The 15971-nt window shown below is 56.1% G+C and overlaps 3 protein-coding genes across 3 annotated transcripts; 1 reads left to right on the top strand and 2 right to left on the bottom strand.

Annotated features, from left to right (window-relative positions):
• Positions 1 to 16: 16 nt before the first annotated feature.
• On the bottom strand, positions 17 to 5711 carry PFLUO_LOCUS859 (beta subunit of fatty acid synthetase; the record flags this gene model as incomplete). Its single annotated transcript, XM_073786399.1, has 3 exons — positions 17 to 127; positions 186 to 5128; positions 5192 to 5711. The coding sequence occupies 3 exons, from the start codon at positions 5709 to 5711 to the stop codon at positions 17 to 19; spliced, it is 5574 nt and encodes a 1857-aa protein (XP_073634955.1).
• A 1042-nt stretch (positions 5712 to 6753) lies between these two features.
• Positions 6754 to 13069, top strand: PFLUO_LOCUS858 (beta subunit of fatty acid synthetase; the record flags this gene model as incomplete). Its single annotated transcript, XM_073786388.1, has 2 exons — positions 6754 to 12546; positions 12602 to 13069. The coding sequence occupies 2 exons, from the start codon at positions 6754 to 6756 to the stop codon at positions 13067 to 13069; spliced, it is 6261 nt and encodes a 2086-aa protein (XP_073634954.1).
• Positions 13070 to 13370: 301 nt separating this feature from the next.
• On the bottom strand, positions 13371 to 15644 carry PFLUO_LOCUS857 (transcription factor IIF subunit tfg1; the record flags this gene model as incomplete). Its single annotated transcript, XM_073786377.1, has 4 exons — positions 13371 to 13591; positions 13649 to 13877; positions 13932 to 14222; positions 14286 to 15644. The coding sequence occupies 4 exons, from the start codon at positions 15642 to 15644 to the stop codon at positions 13371 to 13373; spliced, it is 2100 nt and encodes a 699-aa protein (XP_073634953.1).
• Positions 15645 to 15971: the final 327 nt, after the last annotated feature.

Raw genomic sequence — 15971 nt, 5'->3', positions numbered from 1 at the left:
CGAATGTACGCGCATCTCAAAGCTGCGAGACCGCCACGGCAACAGCCTGCGTATCGCTGTGGCTGATGCTGACGCTGACCCGCTTCACGCCCGCCTGTTTGGCGGCAGCGGCAGCAGCACCATGGAGCTAGAAAGAATCTGTCAGTCACTAGTTCATTAGGACACACAAGAGAGTCATCACTTACATTGACCACGGGGGCGCCATTGGCGTCGCTTCCAATCTCAATCTCCTGGAGTGCAGCTCCAGCACCCTTGCTGCTCACGCCCAGCGACTTGAAGACTGCCTCCTTGGCACTCCATCGGCCCGCGAACGAAGCCTGGGGGGAAGGCGCCTTACGACAGTATTCCTGCTCGCTCGGTGTGAAATTCCGCTCCACGAAGGTCTCGTTCTCGATGTTGATGGACTGGATGCTCTCCACGTCCACACCAATCTTCGAGTTCGGCGAGGCGTTGGCCTTGGTCAGGGATTCGACCATCTGCCGGGTGCTCTCTTCGCTCGGGTTCTCCATCTTGGGGGGCGTGGCCGAGTACTTGAGCTCGGCGGTTTTCTTATCCACCGACACGCGGTAGTCTGGGTTCAAGAAGACCTTGCTCTGGATGTTGTCCTCGTAGGGCGCCTTGCTCTTGGGAACGAAGATGCTGTTGTTGATCAGGCCGTTGTGGAAGAAGCGGTATGCCTTCTTCTGGCGAGCTTCCACCTTGGTCTTGTAGGCCTCGTACTGAGCCTGGTCAAGAGTGGCGTACAGATACCTGGGGTGGATACCAATGACCTGAGCACCCTTCTGTCCGAAACCGAAGGAGGTAACGGAGAAGGCCTTGATGCCGTCGGTCTGGATGCTGCGGCTGGGATATACGATGTAATCGAATTTCTCCATGACCTTATCCACATTATCAGCGTTGCGGTTGCCAGGAACCAGACCACTTTCCAGAACCTGCAAGCAACCGTTGAACATCCAGGCACCGGCAGCACCCTTAGGGTGTCCGGTGAGGTACTTCTGGAAGATACCCAGCACGGCATTGCCCTTCTTGCGGCCAAGGTGCTTCATCTGCTGGCAAATCACGTCGGATTCGTTCTTGTCGTTGGCAACAGTCGAAGTACCGTGGAAGGAGGCGACACCGATATCATCAACCGTGAGGCCCCAGGTGGCCATAGCTCCGCGCAGAGGAGCAATGCGTGAGTCCTGCTTCCAGAAGTTATTGCCGAGGCTGAACTGGGCATCCTTCTCCTGGCGAACAGCCTCACGCTCGATGTGCTGAGCGCGCTCATGCATGTACTCCGACTCGTTGAAGGACTCGCCGGCCTGAGATTTCGCGGCTTCCACCTCTTCCTGCAGGTACAGGAGCTCGGATTCTTGCCATTCCTTTATCTGCTTCTTGCGCAGATCCAACTGGCGGCGACGGTACTTGAGATCTAGCAGGGGCGATGGGAACTTGCCCGGGTTCTCACGAGCGGTGGTGAGGACACCTTGACCCGGAGCAGGAACGGATCGGCCAATCTTGTCAGTGGCGGTCGTCGTCAAGGCGATGATACCATGGATGGGTACACCCATGTCGAGGGCGAGCTGAGCGCTCATGATAAGCTGCATGCCGCAGCCTTGCGACTCCATGAAGCCAGCACGTGTTGTGGTAGTCGGCCGCGACATCTCCTGGGGAGTGCGGCCGTGGGCGAACTCATCTTCAGCGTTGCTGGTGGCCTTCATGTTGGCGAACTCATACGAGCCCTCCTCCTGGAAGTCATCAAAGCCACCAACAAAGCACACACGGGCTTTACCTTCAACAATGGTTTCATAACCGATGTCGACGGACTCCACAGCCGTGGCACACGCACCAACTGGGGTCTTGATTGGACCGGTGGAGGACAGGAGCAGCATGTTGACCCAGGCACTCATGGTGTTAATGAAGGACTCCTGCAGAATATCCTTCTGCAGAGGCTTGTCCAAGTAGCGGTCCTTGTACATGCCACGCAAAGCGTGCGTACCTCCAATACCCGAACCAATGCAGTTGCCGACCTCGGAGAGATGGACGTACTTGTAGAACTCGTACGGATCAGTAATACCGGCAGAAAGCATGGCCTCGGCAGTGCAGACCAGGACGAACAAGGTGACAGGATCCACCTGCTCAATGATATCTTCGGGGATACCGTACCGTTTGGCATCCCAGCCTGTGGGCACCTGACCGGCAACGAGGCGATCGAATTGAAGTGCCTTGGGGATCAGAAGTGTGGCGCCCTTGCGAAGACGGACAGTGAATTCGCCAGAGTCGGGGATCTCGAAGATCTCGACCTTCTCCCCATGTTCGCGCTTGAACTCCTCTGCCGTTTCCTTGGAGGCCTCGAAGGGATCCAGGTCCTCTTGAATGACAATCTCCTGGAGCAGCTGCTTCTGCTTCGGATCGTAGCCCTTGAACAGCTCCGGCTCAATCAAACGAATTCCAGTGTGCTCCAGAATGTATTTCTCGTACTTCGGCTTGACGTCCTTGTCATCAACGGGATCACCAGTCTTGGCATCGACCCACCCAGAGTAGGCCTTGCCCTTGAGTGGACCGTTGTGGTGCTTGATCAAGCCCATGATCCACGCCATCTCAACGCAGCCTTCAAGCGAGAATTTGCCGTGGGCCTCCATCTCCCATCGAGTCCGGGAGTTACCCCAGGGGCCGACCTCGGAGAAACCGGTGACGACGACCACCTTGTCCAAATTGACCATGCCTTTGAGCGATTCGCTGAGGGGCTTCACTTCCTTCTCCCAATCAGGAAGTTGAGGGAATTCGAACTTGATGTTGGCGCGAGGCTCTGCAACGACCTTCTTATACAGAGCTTCACTGTCCTCGCCGTTGATGACCTTGTGCTCGATGGCGGTCTCCTTGATGACGGCCTGGCGGACATCACTGGTTTCCATGATGTCGGTCCGGAGCTTGGTCATTAAGCCTTTGAGGTCCGGAATGAACTGAAGGCCGCCATTGAGATCGGCCCAAACTGGGTCAAGCTGGCAGAGGTTAACGATGGCGGGTGACATCAGACCAAGAAGGTTAAAAGCCATCTCCTGCTGAGAGAACGTGCGAACACCCAGCTTCTCGACACCTTCCGCGACCATGTTGTTACCGCTCATCAGACCAGTTCCACGAGTCCAGCCGATAACGGCACCACAGATGGTGAGGTAGTTGCTCCAATTCTCAGAGTACCAGCGGTTGAAGAGAGTCTCCAGGGCAAGCTTGGACTCGGAGTAAAGGCCGTCGTTACCAAAGGTACCGTGGTTAGGAGACAAGGGCAGGATGACCTGGGCAGGACGAGTCTCGAAGCCGTGAGTCTGCTTCTGACTCTTGATCGAGCCCAATAGACGGAGCAGGTTGGTCAACATGATCCGGTGGGCCAGCTCGGATTTGGAATCGATCGAGTCAATCTCACGGCCGTTCTCGGGAATGGCGGCGAAGGGAACGACAAAGTCCAAGTCCCAACCAAGACCCTTCTTGGTGTCGTAGATGTAGTCGACCAAAGCCACTACATCCTGCTGACTGCCCTGATTGAAGGGCACGACGACCAGCTGGGAACCGCGGGCACCGTAGCGAGCGTACATGGCCTGGTAGTATTCGGTCACTTCACGCGAATATCGGCTTGTAGTGACGACGACCTTGGCACCACCACTGATCAGACCCTGCAGAACCTCGGCGCCAATAGAGCCTGCACCGGCACCGGTCATCAGAACGTTCTTGCCTTGAAAACTGAGGCCAGCGCGAGCGGCCGTCTCCATCACATCTAGATAGATGCCGGTAAGCTTCTTGTTGTAATCCCAGCCGTGCTCACTCTTCTTCTTCAAGTGCAAGAAGGGAATCGTCTCCACCTTGCCTGTGCGTGCCGCATTACGCTTGATGCCGTTGCGGCCAGGCTTCTTGGCATGTCCATTCTCCTGGGGCATGATCTGGTTCTCATTCATGCTGAGCGCGCGCAGAACATCCTTATACAAGGCATTGAACTCAAGCTGTGAGGCCGTGGAGAGGCGGTGTTGCTTGCGGATCAGCTTGTAAACGTTCTTCAGATCGTTCTGGACCTTGGTGCGGTTGCTGTATTCGGATATCGGACCTCCCTCCGCCATTTGCTTGACATAGTGCTCCAGCTTACGCGCACTAGCGCGAGGAGCCTCTTTATAGCCAATATTTCCTCGAGCATCGATGGTAGTCTGAGGACCAGTGGGAATGGCGACATCCTTGTACACGGGAGCCACTTCCATCACCTCTCGACAATTCTCGATGAGCTGCTGGCCCAATTCCTTGGCCAGCTGGTAGGTCTCGCCCCGGTTGGTCGGACAGTTATCAATGTGATATTGCATGAAGTCAAGGAGAAGAGGGTTGGAGCGGTTCATGATGCGAATACATTGGCTGACAATCTCGCGGTCCACTACCTGCAGCCGGCCAAAGATGATATCGTAGTACATGCTCAAGGCATCCTGGCGAGCCCAGTTCCACGAGGAATCGTAAACACGGGCCTTGAGTGGGTCAAACGAGGGCTCAATGCCGGAGGCATAGAAATCGCCGTGCTCCGCCTGCCACAGGTCCAGCTGGGCCTGCAGTGCCTTTTGAGTTTCTTGGGAGGTGATGAAGGCCTTGTCTCCTGCGCGGAGATCCATCTTTAGATAACGGGCAATGACTTCGAGCTGCTGTTTGAACAGAGCCCGCTGGTCCTTGGTCAAGGCGTCAATGGCTGCGGGGTCCATGAGCATACCACCACCCCCGGCACCACCATCACTGCCAGCGGTTGGGGCGGAGAGATTAATCCCAGCACTGGCGGCATACTTGTTGGTGACATCGTCGAGGTAGGCCTTGGCATCGGCCTCCGATCCGAGACGGGAGGCGGGCTCCATCGTGATGGCGAGCAGCAACACTCCATCTTGACGGCCGGATTGCAGGCCCCATCGGGTTTCTAGGTATTTCCGAACGGCGGTGATGTTGAACCCACCGGGCATCTTCGACGAGACCATGCGCGCAATGAGGGAAGACGACTGTTTGCCCAATTGGCCATTGAAAGTGGCCTGCATCGCGGCACCCAGCTCATCCAGCGGTGTGTCTTCGGGCTTCTCTGGTGTGGAGCCAAACTCTTTACCCAGGTCTCCCAGAATTTCGTTTTGTAATGTGGATTTACCTGTTCGAAGCGCGTCGGGTTAATCCAGTCGATCTCTTCATTCCTGGCAGGAGCCTGACTTACCTCCAACTAGATCTTTGATGGCCTTTGACAGCGGTACATCCGCGAGGCTCTTCTTTAGCTTCTGTGCTACTAGTGTGCGCAGCACATCGACTGCCGTCACCGGCACATCTTCCACAGCCGCCGCGGGCCCGGCACTGGGAGGTGGGGCAGCTGCAGGAGCGCCTGCTGCGGGCGCTCCTGCAGCTGAGGCCGGGGTACCGGCCGGCTGTGCCGCAGGGGCTTCGGGCTCTTCTTCAATCGGGTCGACATCGTAGTAGATCTCCTTGGCGTCTTTGTTGTAGCAGAGAATTTGGCGTTGCACCGAAGTGGCTGCATCGTAGGCCTCATACTTGGACGCTAGGGTTCTCCGTGCCATTCCACCCAGGGTATCTGCGGGACCGATTTCGACGATGCGCTCGGTGCGCTGCTCGGCGAGGATCACATCTTGTGTCTCGATCCATCTGACGGGCGAGGCAAATTGGTAGGCGAGCAGCTCCACCAGCAAGGTGTGAGCCAGCTCTTGCTCGACTTCAGGACGCATGGTAGCCGCCGGGGGGGTATCAATTGATCAGAACAGGTGCAGGCGGCCGCAAGGCACGTCCTGGAGCGATTGCGGACGCGACGGAAGGGCGGGAGGAAAGAAAAGAAGAACCGACAGTCAAGAGTTCCGCCAGTGCCAGAATGGAGGGGATGGGATGAGGACAGAGAGAGAGATAATAATGGCCAGCGGGATTCAATCACTCCGACTGGAATTGGAAGGTGTCTGAGGGACCGAAAAGAAAAAAAAAAGTGGGATCCTTGATCGGGTGGGCCGTGCGATACGGTACTGTGACGAATGTCTGGAACCGGAACCGCCGTTGACTTGGGGACGGATGGGAGTGTGGGAGTAGGGAGGAGAGAGGAGGAGAGGGAGAGGGAGAGAGACAGAGAGAGGGAGAGGGAACGAAAGAGAAAGAGAAAGAAGAGCTGCCTACATAGTGACCACAGTCTGTAATACTCATCGTAGAAGTGGTGAGGCCGTTGGGGGTGGGCCACCATCTATTGGGGCCAGGCAACTGATTCGCCCAAGCTGGTGCAGGCGGGAGAGCTACAGATGATCCGGGAGCAGCAACCACCACAGGTACACATCCTCCGAGCGATAGCTATTCTCACTATGATGGTCATCCAATTGATCCAAGGCGAAGAAGAAGACTGGGCCCAACATGGTCTTCCACAAGTCTGGGAAGTATTTCTTCGGGGTAATACCGATACCCTTCAGCCCAACCGTTTTGGCCATTGGGGCGGGTCTCGTGCCACGCTAGACCGCATTGGGTCCCATGCGGTTCAACAGCGGATCGTCTTTTTTTTTCTGTCCGCGTCGACTCTCCGGATTCCAGTATTATTCCCACCACCCATGTCCCAATAATCCTATTCCTCCCTCCCTTCAATTCTCTTTCTTTCCCTCTGTGATCTTTCTTGCGCGGTGGACTTGTGTGTGTCCGGGCTGCGTTGAGTTGAGTTGAGGATTCCTACAGTACGACTGGTACTCGGCCCGCTTGTTCTTCCCCAAGACTGACTTCCAGTGATCAATCAGCCCGCCCATCATGTACGGCACCTCGACCGGTCCCCAGACCGGCATCAACACCCCTCGCTCCTCTCAATCCCTCCGCCCTCTCATCCTCTCGCATGGCTCCCTCGAGTTCTCCTTCCTGGTCCCCACCTCGCTTCACTTCCACGCCTCGCAATTGAAAGACAGCTTCACCAGCTCATTACCCGAGCCCACAGATGAATTGGCCCAGGACGATGAGCCATCGTCCGTGGCGGAGTTGGTCGCCCGCTACATCGGTCATGTCGCCCGCGAGCTGGAAGAGGGCGAGGATGACGCCCAGGGTACCTGCCTGGAGGTCTTGAAGCTCGTCCTGAACGAATTCGAGCGCGCGTTCATGCGCGGCAATGATGTACATGCGGTCGCCGCCGTCCTTCCGGGCATTGTTGCCAAGAAGCTTCAAGTGGTCGAGGCCTACTACGCTGGTCGAGCCGCCGCTGGTCGGCCCACCAAGCCATACGATTCGGCCTTGTTCCGGGCTGCCTCCGACAACGCGGCGGGCATCTACACCGTGTTCGGCGGTCAGGGCAACATTGAGGAATACTTTGATGAACTGCGTGCCATCTATACCACATACCCGTCCTTTGTCGAAGATCTCATCACGTCCTCGGCGGAGCTCCTGCAATCGCTTTCGCGCGAACCCGAGGCCAGCAAGCTGTACCCCAAGGGCTTGGATATCATTCAATGGCTGCAGGATCGGGACAATCAGCCAGATACGGACTACCTGGTCTCTGCTCCCGTGAGTCTGCCATTGATCGGTTTGGTCCAGCTGGCCCACTACATGGTCACCTGCAAGGTCCTGGGCCGCCAGCCTGGCGAGATCCTCGAGCGCTTCCGCGGCACCACGGGTCACTCGCAGGGCGTAGTGACTGCGGCCGCCATCGCAACTGCCACCAGCTGGGAGTCCTTCAGCACTGCCGCCCGGAATGCTCTGACCATGCTGTTCTGGATCGGTCTGCGCAGCCAACAGGCCTACCCGCGCACCTCCATAGCCCCGTCCGTTCTGCAGGACTCAATGGAGAATGGTGAGGGTGCTCCCACCCCGATGCTGTCCATCCGCGATCTCTCGCGTGCGGCCGTGCAGGAACACATCGATGCGACCAACCAGCACTTGCCCGAGGACCGGCATATCGCCATCTCCCTAGTCAACAGTGCCCGCAACTTCGTGGTGACGGGTCCGCCCATTTCTCTCTACGGATTGAACTTGCGCCTGCGCAAGGTGAAGGCACCGACCGGCCTGGACCAGAACCGCGTCCCTTTCACGCAGCGGAAGATCCGTTTTGTCAACCGCTTCCTCCCAATCACCGCTCCCTTCCACAGCCAGTATCTAACCTCGGCCTATGACCGGATTCTGGAAGATCTCGAGGACATCAATATCCCAGCCAAATCGCTAGCCATTGCCGTCTTTAACACCAAGTCGGGAGAGGATCTCCGGAAACTCGGCGATGAAAGCGTGGTGCCCGCCCTCGTGCGCATGATCACGCACGATCCTGTCAACTGGGAGCAAGCCACAATCTTCCCGGGTGCCACGCATATCATTGACTTCGGACCCGGTGGCATCTCGGGTCTGGGCGTTCTCACCAACCGGAACAAGGATGGCACTGGCGTTCGGGTCATTCTGGCCGGTGAGATGGACGGCACTAATGCGGAGGTCGGCTACACACCGGAGCTATTTGATCGTGATGAGCATTCGGTCAAATACGCAGTGGACTGGGTGAAAGAGCATGGCCCGCGTCTGATCAAGACCTCCACAGGTCAAACCTATGTAGATACCAAAATGAGCCGCTTGTTGGGCATTCCTCCCGTCATGGTGGCTGGTATGACCCCCACTACTGTTCCGTGGGACTTTGTGGCAGCCACAATGCAGGCCGGTTATCATGTTGAGCTCGCTGGTGGTGGCTACTACAATGCGAAGACCATGACCGAGGCCATCACCAAGATCGAGAAGGCCATTCCTCCGGGTCGTGGCATCACGGTCAACCTGATCTACGTCAACCCCCGTGCCATGGCCTGGCAGATCCCTCTCATTGGCCGACTCCGCGCTGATGGTGTGCCAGTCGAGGGTTTGACCATTGGTGCTGGTGTTCCTTCCATCGAGGTTGCCAATGAGTATATCGAGACTCTTGGTATCAAGCACATTGCCTTCAAGCCCGGCTCCGTCGATGCGATCCAGCAGGTGATCAATATTGCCAAGGCAAACCCCAAGTTTCCTGTCATCCTTCAGTGGACCGGTGGTCGTGGTGGTGGCCATCATTCGTTTGAGGATTTCCACCAACCCATTCTCCAAATGTACGGCCGCATCCGCAAGCAAGACAATATTGTGCTTGTCGCCGGTAGTGGCTTCGGTGGTTCCGAGGACACCTATCCCTACCTCTCAGGTACCTGGTCTGCCAAGCTCGGATATCCTTCGATGCCCTTTGATGGGTGCTTGTTCGGCAGTCGCATGATGATCGCCCAGGAGGCCCACACTTCACGCAATGCCAAGAAGGCTATTGCTGATGCCCCGGGAGTGGATGATGCTGACTGGGAGCAGACCTACAAGGGTGCTGCTGGTGGTATTGTCACCGTCCTCTCTGAGATGGGTGAGCCCATTCACAAGCTTGCCACCCGCGGTGTCTTGTTCTGGCAAGAAATGGACCAGAAGATCTTCAAGCTGGACAAAGCCAAGCGTGTTCCCGAGTTGAAGAAGCAGCGAAACTACATCATCAAGAAATTGAACGATGACTTCCACAAGGTGTGGTTTGGCCGCAATGCTGCCGGAGAAGCGGTGGACTTGGAGGACATGACCTACACCGAAGTGGTTCACCGCATGGTGGATCTCATGTACGTCAAGCATGAGTCCCGCTGGATCGATGACTCCCTGAAACGACTTACTGGCGATTTCCTCCGCCGCGTCGAGGAGCGTTTCACCACTACGGAGGGCCAAGCTTCCCTGCTGCAGAATTACTCCGAGCTCGATACCCCGTATCCCGCTGTGGACAAGATCCTCGCTGTGTACCCCGAGGCAGCATCTCAGCTGATCAACGCCCAGGATGCGCAACACTTCCTGCTGCTTTGCCAACGCAGGGGGCAGAAGCCTGTTCCCTTCGTTCCGTCGCTTGACGAAAGCTTCGAGTACTGGTTCAAGAAAGACTCGCTATGGCAGAGTGAAGATCTGGAGGCAGTTGTCGGCCAGGATGTCGGCCGAACCTGTATCTTGCAGGGTCCCATGGCTGCCCGGTTCTCCAATATCATTGACGAGCCCGTCAAGGACATCCTCGATGGCGTCCACAAGGGGCATATCGCTGGTCTCATCAAGGATGTCTACGGAGGTGACGAGTCCAAGATTCCCCTGATCGAGTACTTCGGTGGACAAATTGCCACCTTTAATGATGAGCCGGAGCTGGACGGACTCACCATCTCAGAAGAGCCAACCAAGATCAGCTTCCGGCTGTCATCCTCCACCTCTGCCACCTTGCCAGACTCCGACCGTTGGCTGCGCCTTTTAGCCGGCGACTCCTATTCCTGGAGACACGCACTTTTCCTGGCGGACGTTTTTGTCCAGGGCCACCGCTTCCAGACCAACCCGATGAAGCGTATCGTGGCTCCTAACGGAGGCATGTACGTAGAAATTGCTAATCCCAGCGACCCGACCAAGACCGTCATCAGCGTGCGGGAGCCTTATCAATCTGGCAAACTGGTGAAGACTGTCGAGGCTCGGATGAACGAGAATGATCAAGTCAGCCTTACTCTATTCGAGGGACGCACTGCTGAAGGTGGCGTGGTGCCCCTGACCTTCCTGTTCACCTATCACCCGGAGACGGGATACGCTCCTATCCGCGAGGTCATGGGTGACCGCAACGACCGCATCAAGGAGTTCTACTACCGCATCTGGTTTGGTAACAAGGATGTGCCGTTCGACACTCCCACCACCGCCACTTTCAACGGTGGTCGAGAGACGATCTCCTCCCAGGCTGTCGCAGACTTTGTTCACGCGGTTGGCAACACTGGCGAGGCTTTCGTTGACCGCCCAGGCAAGGAGGTTTTCGCACCCATGGATTTCGCTATTGTCGCGGGCTGGAAGGCGATCACCAAGCCTATCTTCCCTCGCACCATTGACGGCGACCTCCTCAAGCTGGTCCATCTGTCCAATGGATTCAAAATGGTCCCCGGTGCTCAGCCCCTGAAGGTCGGCGATGTTTTGGACACCACTGCTCAGATCAACGCCGTCATCAACCAGGAGTCGGGCAAGATGGTCGAGGTGTGCGGCACCATCAAGCGGGAAGGCCAGCCTATCATGCATGTCACGAGCCAGTTCCTGTACCGTGGTGCCTACTCGGACTTTGAGAACACCTTCCAGCGCAAGGATGAAGTGCCCATGCAGGTTCACCTCGCCACCAGCCGCGACGTGGCCATTCTTCGCTCCAAGGAGTGGTTCCGCATGGATGAGCCTGAGATCGAGCTTCTGGGCCAGACCCTCACGTTCCGCCTGCAGAGCTTGATTCGCTTCAAGAACAAGACTGTCTTCAGCAACGTCCAGACTATTGGTCAGGTTTTGTTGGAGCTGCCCACCAAGGAGGTCATCCAGGTGGCGTCCGTAGATTACGAGGCCGGCGACTCTCATGGCAACCCGGTGATTGACTACCTCCAGCGCAACGGCACGTCTATCGAGCAGCCCGTCTACTTTGAGAACCCGATTCCGCTCAGCGGCAAGACTGCCCTGGAGCTGCGTGCCCCGGCGTCTAACGAGACGTATGCCCGTGTTTCCGGTGACTACAATCCCATTCACGTCTCGCGTGTCTTCTCCAGCTACGCCAACCTGCCCGGCACAATCACCCACGGCATGTACAGCAGCGCCGCCGTTCGTAGTCTCGTGGAGACCTGGGCTGCGGAGAACAACATCGGCCGCGTTCGTGGTTTTCACGTCTCGCTGGTCGGCATGGTGCTGCCGAACGACATGATCACCGTCAAGCTCCAGCATGTTGGCATGATTGCTGGTCGCAAGATCATCAAGGTTGAAGCCAGCAATAAGGACAGTGAAGAGAAGGTCCTGCTAGGTGAGGCGGAGGTTGAGCAGCCAGTCACATCCTACGTCTTCACCGGCCAGGGCTCTCAGGAGCAGGGCATGGGTATGGAGCTCTACGCCAGCAGCCCCGTGGCAAAGGAGGTCTGGGATCGGGCCGATCGCCACTTCATTGAGAATTATGGTCTCTCCATTATCGACATCGTCAAGAATAACCCCAAGGAGCTCACTGTCTATTTCGGTGGCCCACGGGGCAAGGCCATCCGCCAGAACTACATGGCGATGACCTTCGAGTCCGTAAACGCAGATGGATCTATCAAGTCGGAGAAGATCTTCAAGGGGATCGATGAGAACACCGCTTCCTATACCTACAGGTCGCCGACGGGCCTGTTGTCCGCCACTCAATTCACCCAGCCCGCTCTGACCTTGATGGAGAAGGCCAGCTTCGAGGACATGCGCTCCAAGGGTCTGGTGCAGCGCGACAGCAGCTTTGCCGGTCACTCGCTTGGTGAATACTCGGCCCTTGCTGCCCTAGCCGATGTCATGCCAATTGAGAGCTTGGTGTCCGTGGTGTTCTACCGCGGTCTGACCATGCAGGTCGCAGTGGAGCGCGACGAGCAAGGCCGGTCTAATTACTCGATGTGTGCCGTCAACCCCAGCCGCATTTCCAAGACCTTCAACGAGCAGGCGCTGCAATACGTGGTGGAGAACATCGCGGAGCAGACCGGTTGGCTCCTGGAGATTGTCAACTACAACGTCGCCAACATGCAGTATGTTGCTGCGGGTGATGTAAGTTTTTCGTTCCCTTTTTCTCCCATGATCCTCATTGCTAACTGTCTTGTAGTTGCGCGCTCTCGACTGCCTCACAAACCTGCTGAACTTCCTCAAAGCCCAGAACATTGATATTCCCGCTCTCATGCAGAGCATGTCTTTGGAGGACCTCAAGGCTCACCTCGTGAGTATGATCCAGGAGTGTGTCAAGCAGACCGAGGCCAAGCCCCGACCCATCTCGCTGGAGCGTGGATTTGCGACCATCCCGCTGAAGGGTATCGACGTGCCCTTCCACAGTACCTTCTTGCGCTCCGGTGTCAAGCCTTTCCGGTCCTTCTTGCTGAAGAAGATCAACAAGACTACGATCGATCCCAGCAAGCTGGTTGGCAAGTACATCCCCAACGTCACGGCCCGTCCCTTCGAGATTAGCAAGGAGTACTTTGAAGATGTCTATAAGCTCACCAACTCGCCTCGCATCGCGTCGGTCCTGGCGAACTGGGACAAGTATGAAGAGGGCAACGAGGCTCGGGCCACGACCTGATCCCCTTGTATTTGCATGTTGATTCCCCATCGTCTATAATGCCTACCGTGGTGTTCTTCCCATAGAGACCTGGTCAGTGGGTCATGATGTGATATGTCTAAAGCTGGCGGAGTTACTTTGTTTTGTTTTTTTTGTTTTTTCCCGCAAATCATGTACATGTTTCTAATTCTGAATAATTCAATTCCTTCTGTCAAGTGACTCCCTTGCGGTAAACAATCGCTAGAGTAGAATGAAGGCAAGACGGTAACGGAATCTATTTCCTCCGAACGTGAGTGTAAAAGTATGTACGCATGTCCAGTCTTTAGGTCTCCTTCCAAGGACCAGGCCGCAGCATTCGATCCTCCTTCCCATACACGCTGACATCTTTGACGATGGAGATGAACTTCTGGTGGTCGTTTCCAATGCGTGGACGGAAAATCCTCAGGAGATCGCTGCTGAGAATTCCTGTCGGTGGAATGGCCGCATGTATCTCCGCTGGAGTAGGAAATGTTCCAGATGGGCCCGGAGTTGACCGACCTTGACCTAGCGTAGAATCAGTATGGATTTTCCAAGAGAAAATTGTCACAAACAATGACTTACCAGGACTGCTTGCACGGCTACCAGAGAAGCTCCGGCCACCGCCTGTGGGGCTTCCAGCCCGCGATCCCTGGGGGGTGCCACCTCGGGATCCTAGGGTCGGAGGGTTCAACTTCAGCTTCTTGATCTTGCTGCTCTCACTCATCTCCCCTGCAGATCCGGCGCCTCCATCCACGTCACTCCCAGACCCAGATGCTCCAGGTGGGATGTTCCGAATACGCTTTTTGCCAGTCTGGGAGTGATTAGTATGGGCAAATTAATCTCTCCGAATGGGAAAAACCCGTACCTGAACTGATGAAATAGCAGAGGGAGACATAGGGCGCGATGCAGGCTGAGATGTCTGGTGCTTGCTCTTTGCCTTCTTCCGAGAGGTATCAGTGCCGCTAGCATCGGAGGCATTGGGTGATCCAGGGCGTTTGCGAGATGCAGCAGTCTTCTTCAGGGCGTCCGTATGCTTGGGGCGGCCGGAAGGGGTATTGGATCCTTTGGAAGACGACGCCGATTCTTTCTGGTTCTTTTCCTCCTCTGCTTTGCGCTCTTCTTCCTTCAGCCGCTCGGTTTCACTGTCATCAGAGCTCTGAAAACAGGAGACATCGTTAGTACAACTGGACTCTTGATCACTAAGGGAAGTAGCCTTTACCTCGTCATCAGTATAGGGGTTTGCATCCGAACCACTGCTGTAGTCGTAATTTCTCTCTCTCTTCTTGAGGGCCTTTCGCACTTTCTTCCCTAGCACGCGACGAGCTTCTCGCTCCCTCTTTTCCCGAAGCTCCTCGTTCTCGTAATCCTTCTCCTCCTTGAGATCGAAGACATTCGCTTTGAGTTGGTCTTCCTTGATCCGCTTCTCGGCAGCCTTGGCATCCTCATCATCATTGAAAAGATCGTCATGCTCTTCATCGTCAGCAAAGCGGTCTTCCTCGAAGTCCATTTCGCCGGCCTCCAGGCCCTCCCCTCCTCCAGCAGCAACGCCCTGCTTACCGGCGTACACCTTGCGCTGTTTCGCAAACTGCTCCAGTTCCTTCTGTTGGGCGATCTCCTGCTGCTTTTCCATGAACCATCTTGGGTCTTTGATCCGTTTGGCCATGTATTTTTCTGCTTCTTCAATCGTCAAAGCCTTGAAATTGCTTTTGGCGTTAAATTTGTACCATTTCTCCACGGGGATCATCCTCATTCTGCCTGTATTCTCAAGGACAAACATCGCATGGGTTTCGGACAGAGCTGCCTCGTAATTTCCCACCCAAATATTGCGGTTGTCAAAATCCTCGAGATGCCAGGGCAGTGCTTCTTCGTACTTGAGTCGCGCCCTCGCCACCTCCTCAGGAGTCAGGTCTGATTTGTACACTTGCTGTGTTTTCTGCTTGGGGCCATTCGATCGTTTCGGGCCCATTCCAACTGCAGGGGCGATTTGGGCCAAGTTTTCAGCACGCTCCTTCTCACGCGCTACTTTTCTCGCGTCAAGAGCTTCGCGTTCCGCTTCGTCCAACGCCAACGGTTGGCCATCCGGTCCAACATCCCCAAAGCCATGGCCCTTGTCTACTTCACTGGATCGGGATCGCGGATCGCGGCGGTGAAGTCGAACTGGTCGCGTAAACTGCGACTCATCCCGCGGATCAACACTCTTCTTCGAGGCAAATCTCGCAATGTGATGTTTCAGCCCTTCCCGTAGAGCTCGTTTGGTTGTCACAAGCGGGTAGTCGATATATTTCTCGGAAATTAAGGGGCCACTGAATCCGTTCACTGCGGCATTGTTCTGCGTTGGCGGAAGATGAATCTTCTCCGGCTGCGCTGGTGGCTGGGCATTCGATGTGGATGGGTGCGCCGGCAAGGTTTTCGTAGCGGTCGCGTTACCTGAAGGTGCACTCCCGGCAGGTTTGGCAGTCGGCTTTCTCTTCGGTCGAACCAAAGGATCTGCCACTTTTGGGCGGCGAATTCTCATCGGCGGAGCTCCGTTCGAGGCCGTCGGGGTGCGACCATTCATGGTATTTGTAGGGGTCGACATTTTGCTTGGTCAGAGAAGGAGATCAAGCGACAAGCGGTACGAGGAATCAAAGGCGGCGTGATCGCCGGGGCGCATCGACGAGTCAGCCCCCCAGGGACACGGGATGAGAAAGGGAGCAAGGAGAATCGAGCCAAGAGAAGGGGGGATCAGCGTATGGATGGAACAATTATGGTCTGAGCCGAACGAAGAGAAGGCGTGGACAGACAAGAATAATAAGTAACGGAGGGAAGGAAGGTGAATGAATGAGTGAATGGGCTGAGGTGAGGTGAAGGCGAACGGGCCGGATGGCACGCTTAGTAAGCAGCCTAGGCCTGGGTGGTGAAGGAG

Source organism: Penicillium psychrofluorescens, assembly GCF_964197705.1.
Source record: "Penicillium psychrofluorescens genome assembly, chromosome: 1".
Taxonomy (NCBI): domain Eukaryota; kingdom Fungi; phylum Ascomycota; class Eurotiomycetes; order Eurotiales; family Aspergillaceae; genus Penicillium; species Penicillium psychrofluorescens.
This window is presented reverse-complemented; position numbering and strand designations above follow the sequence as displayed.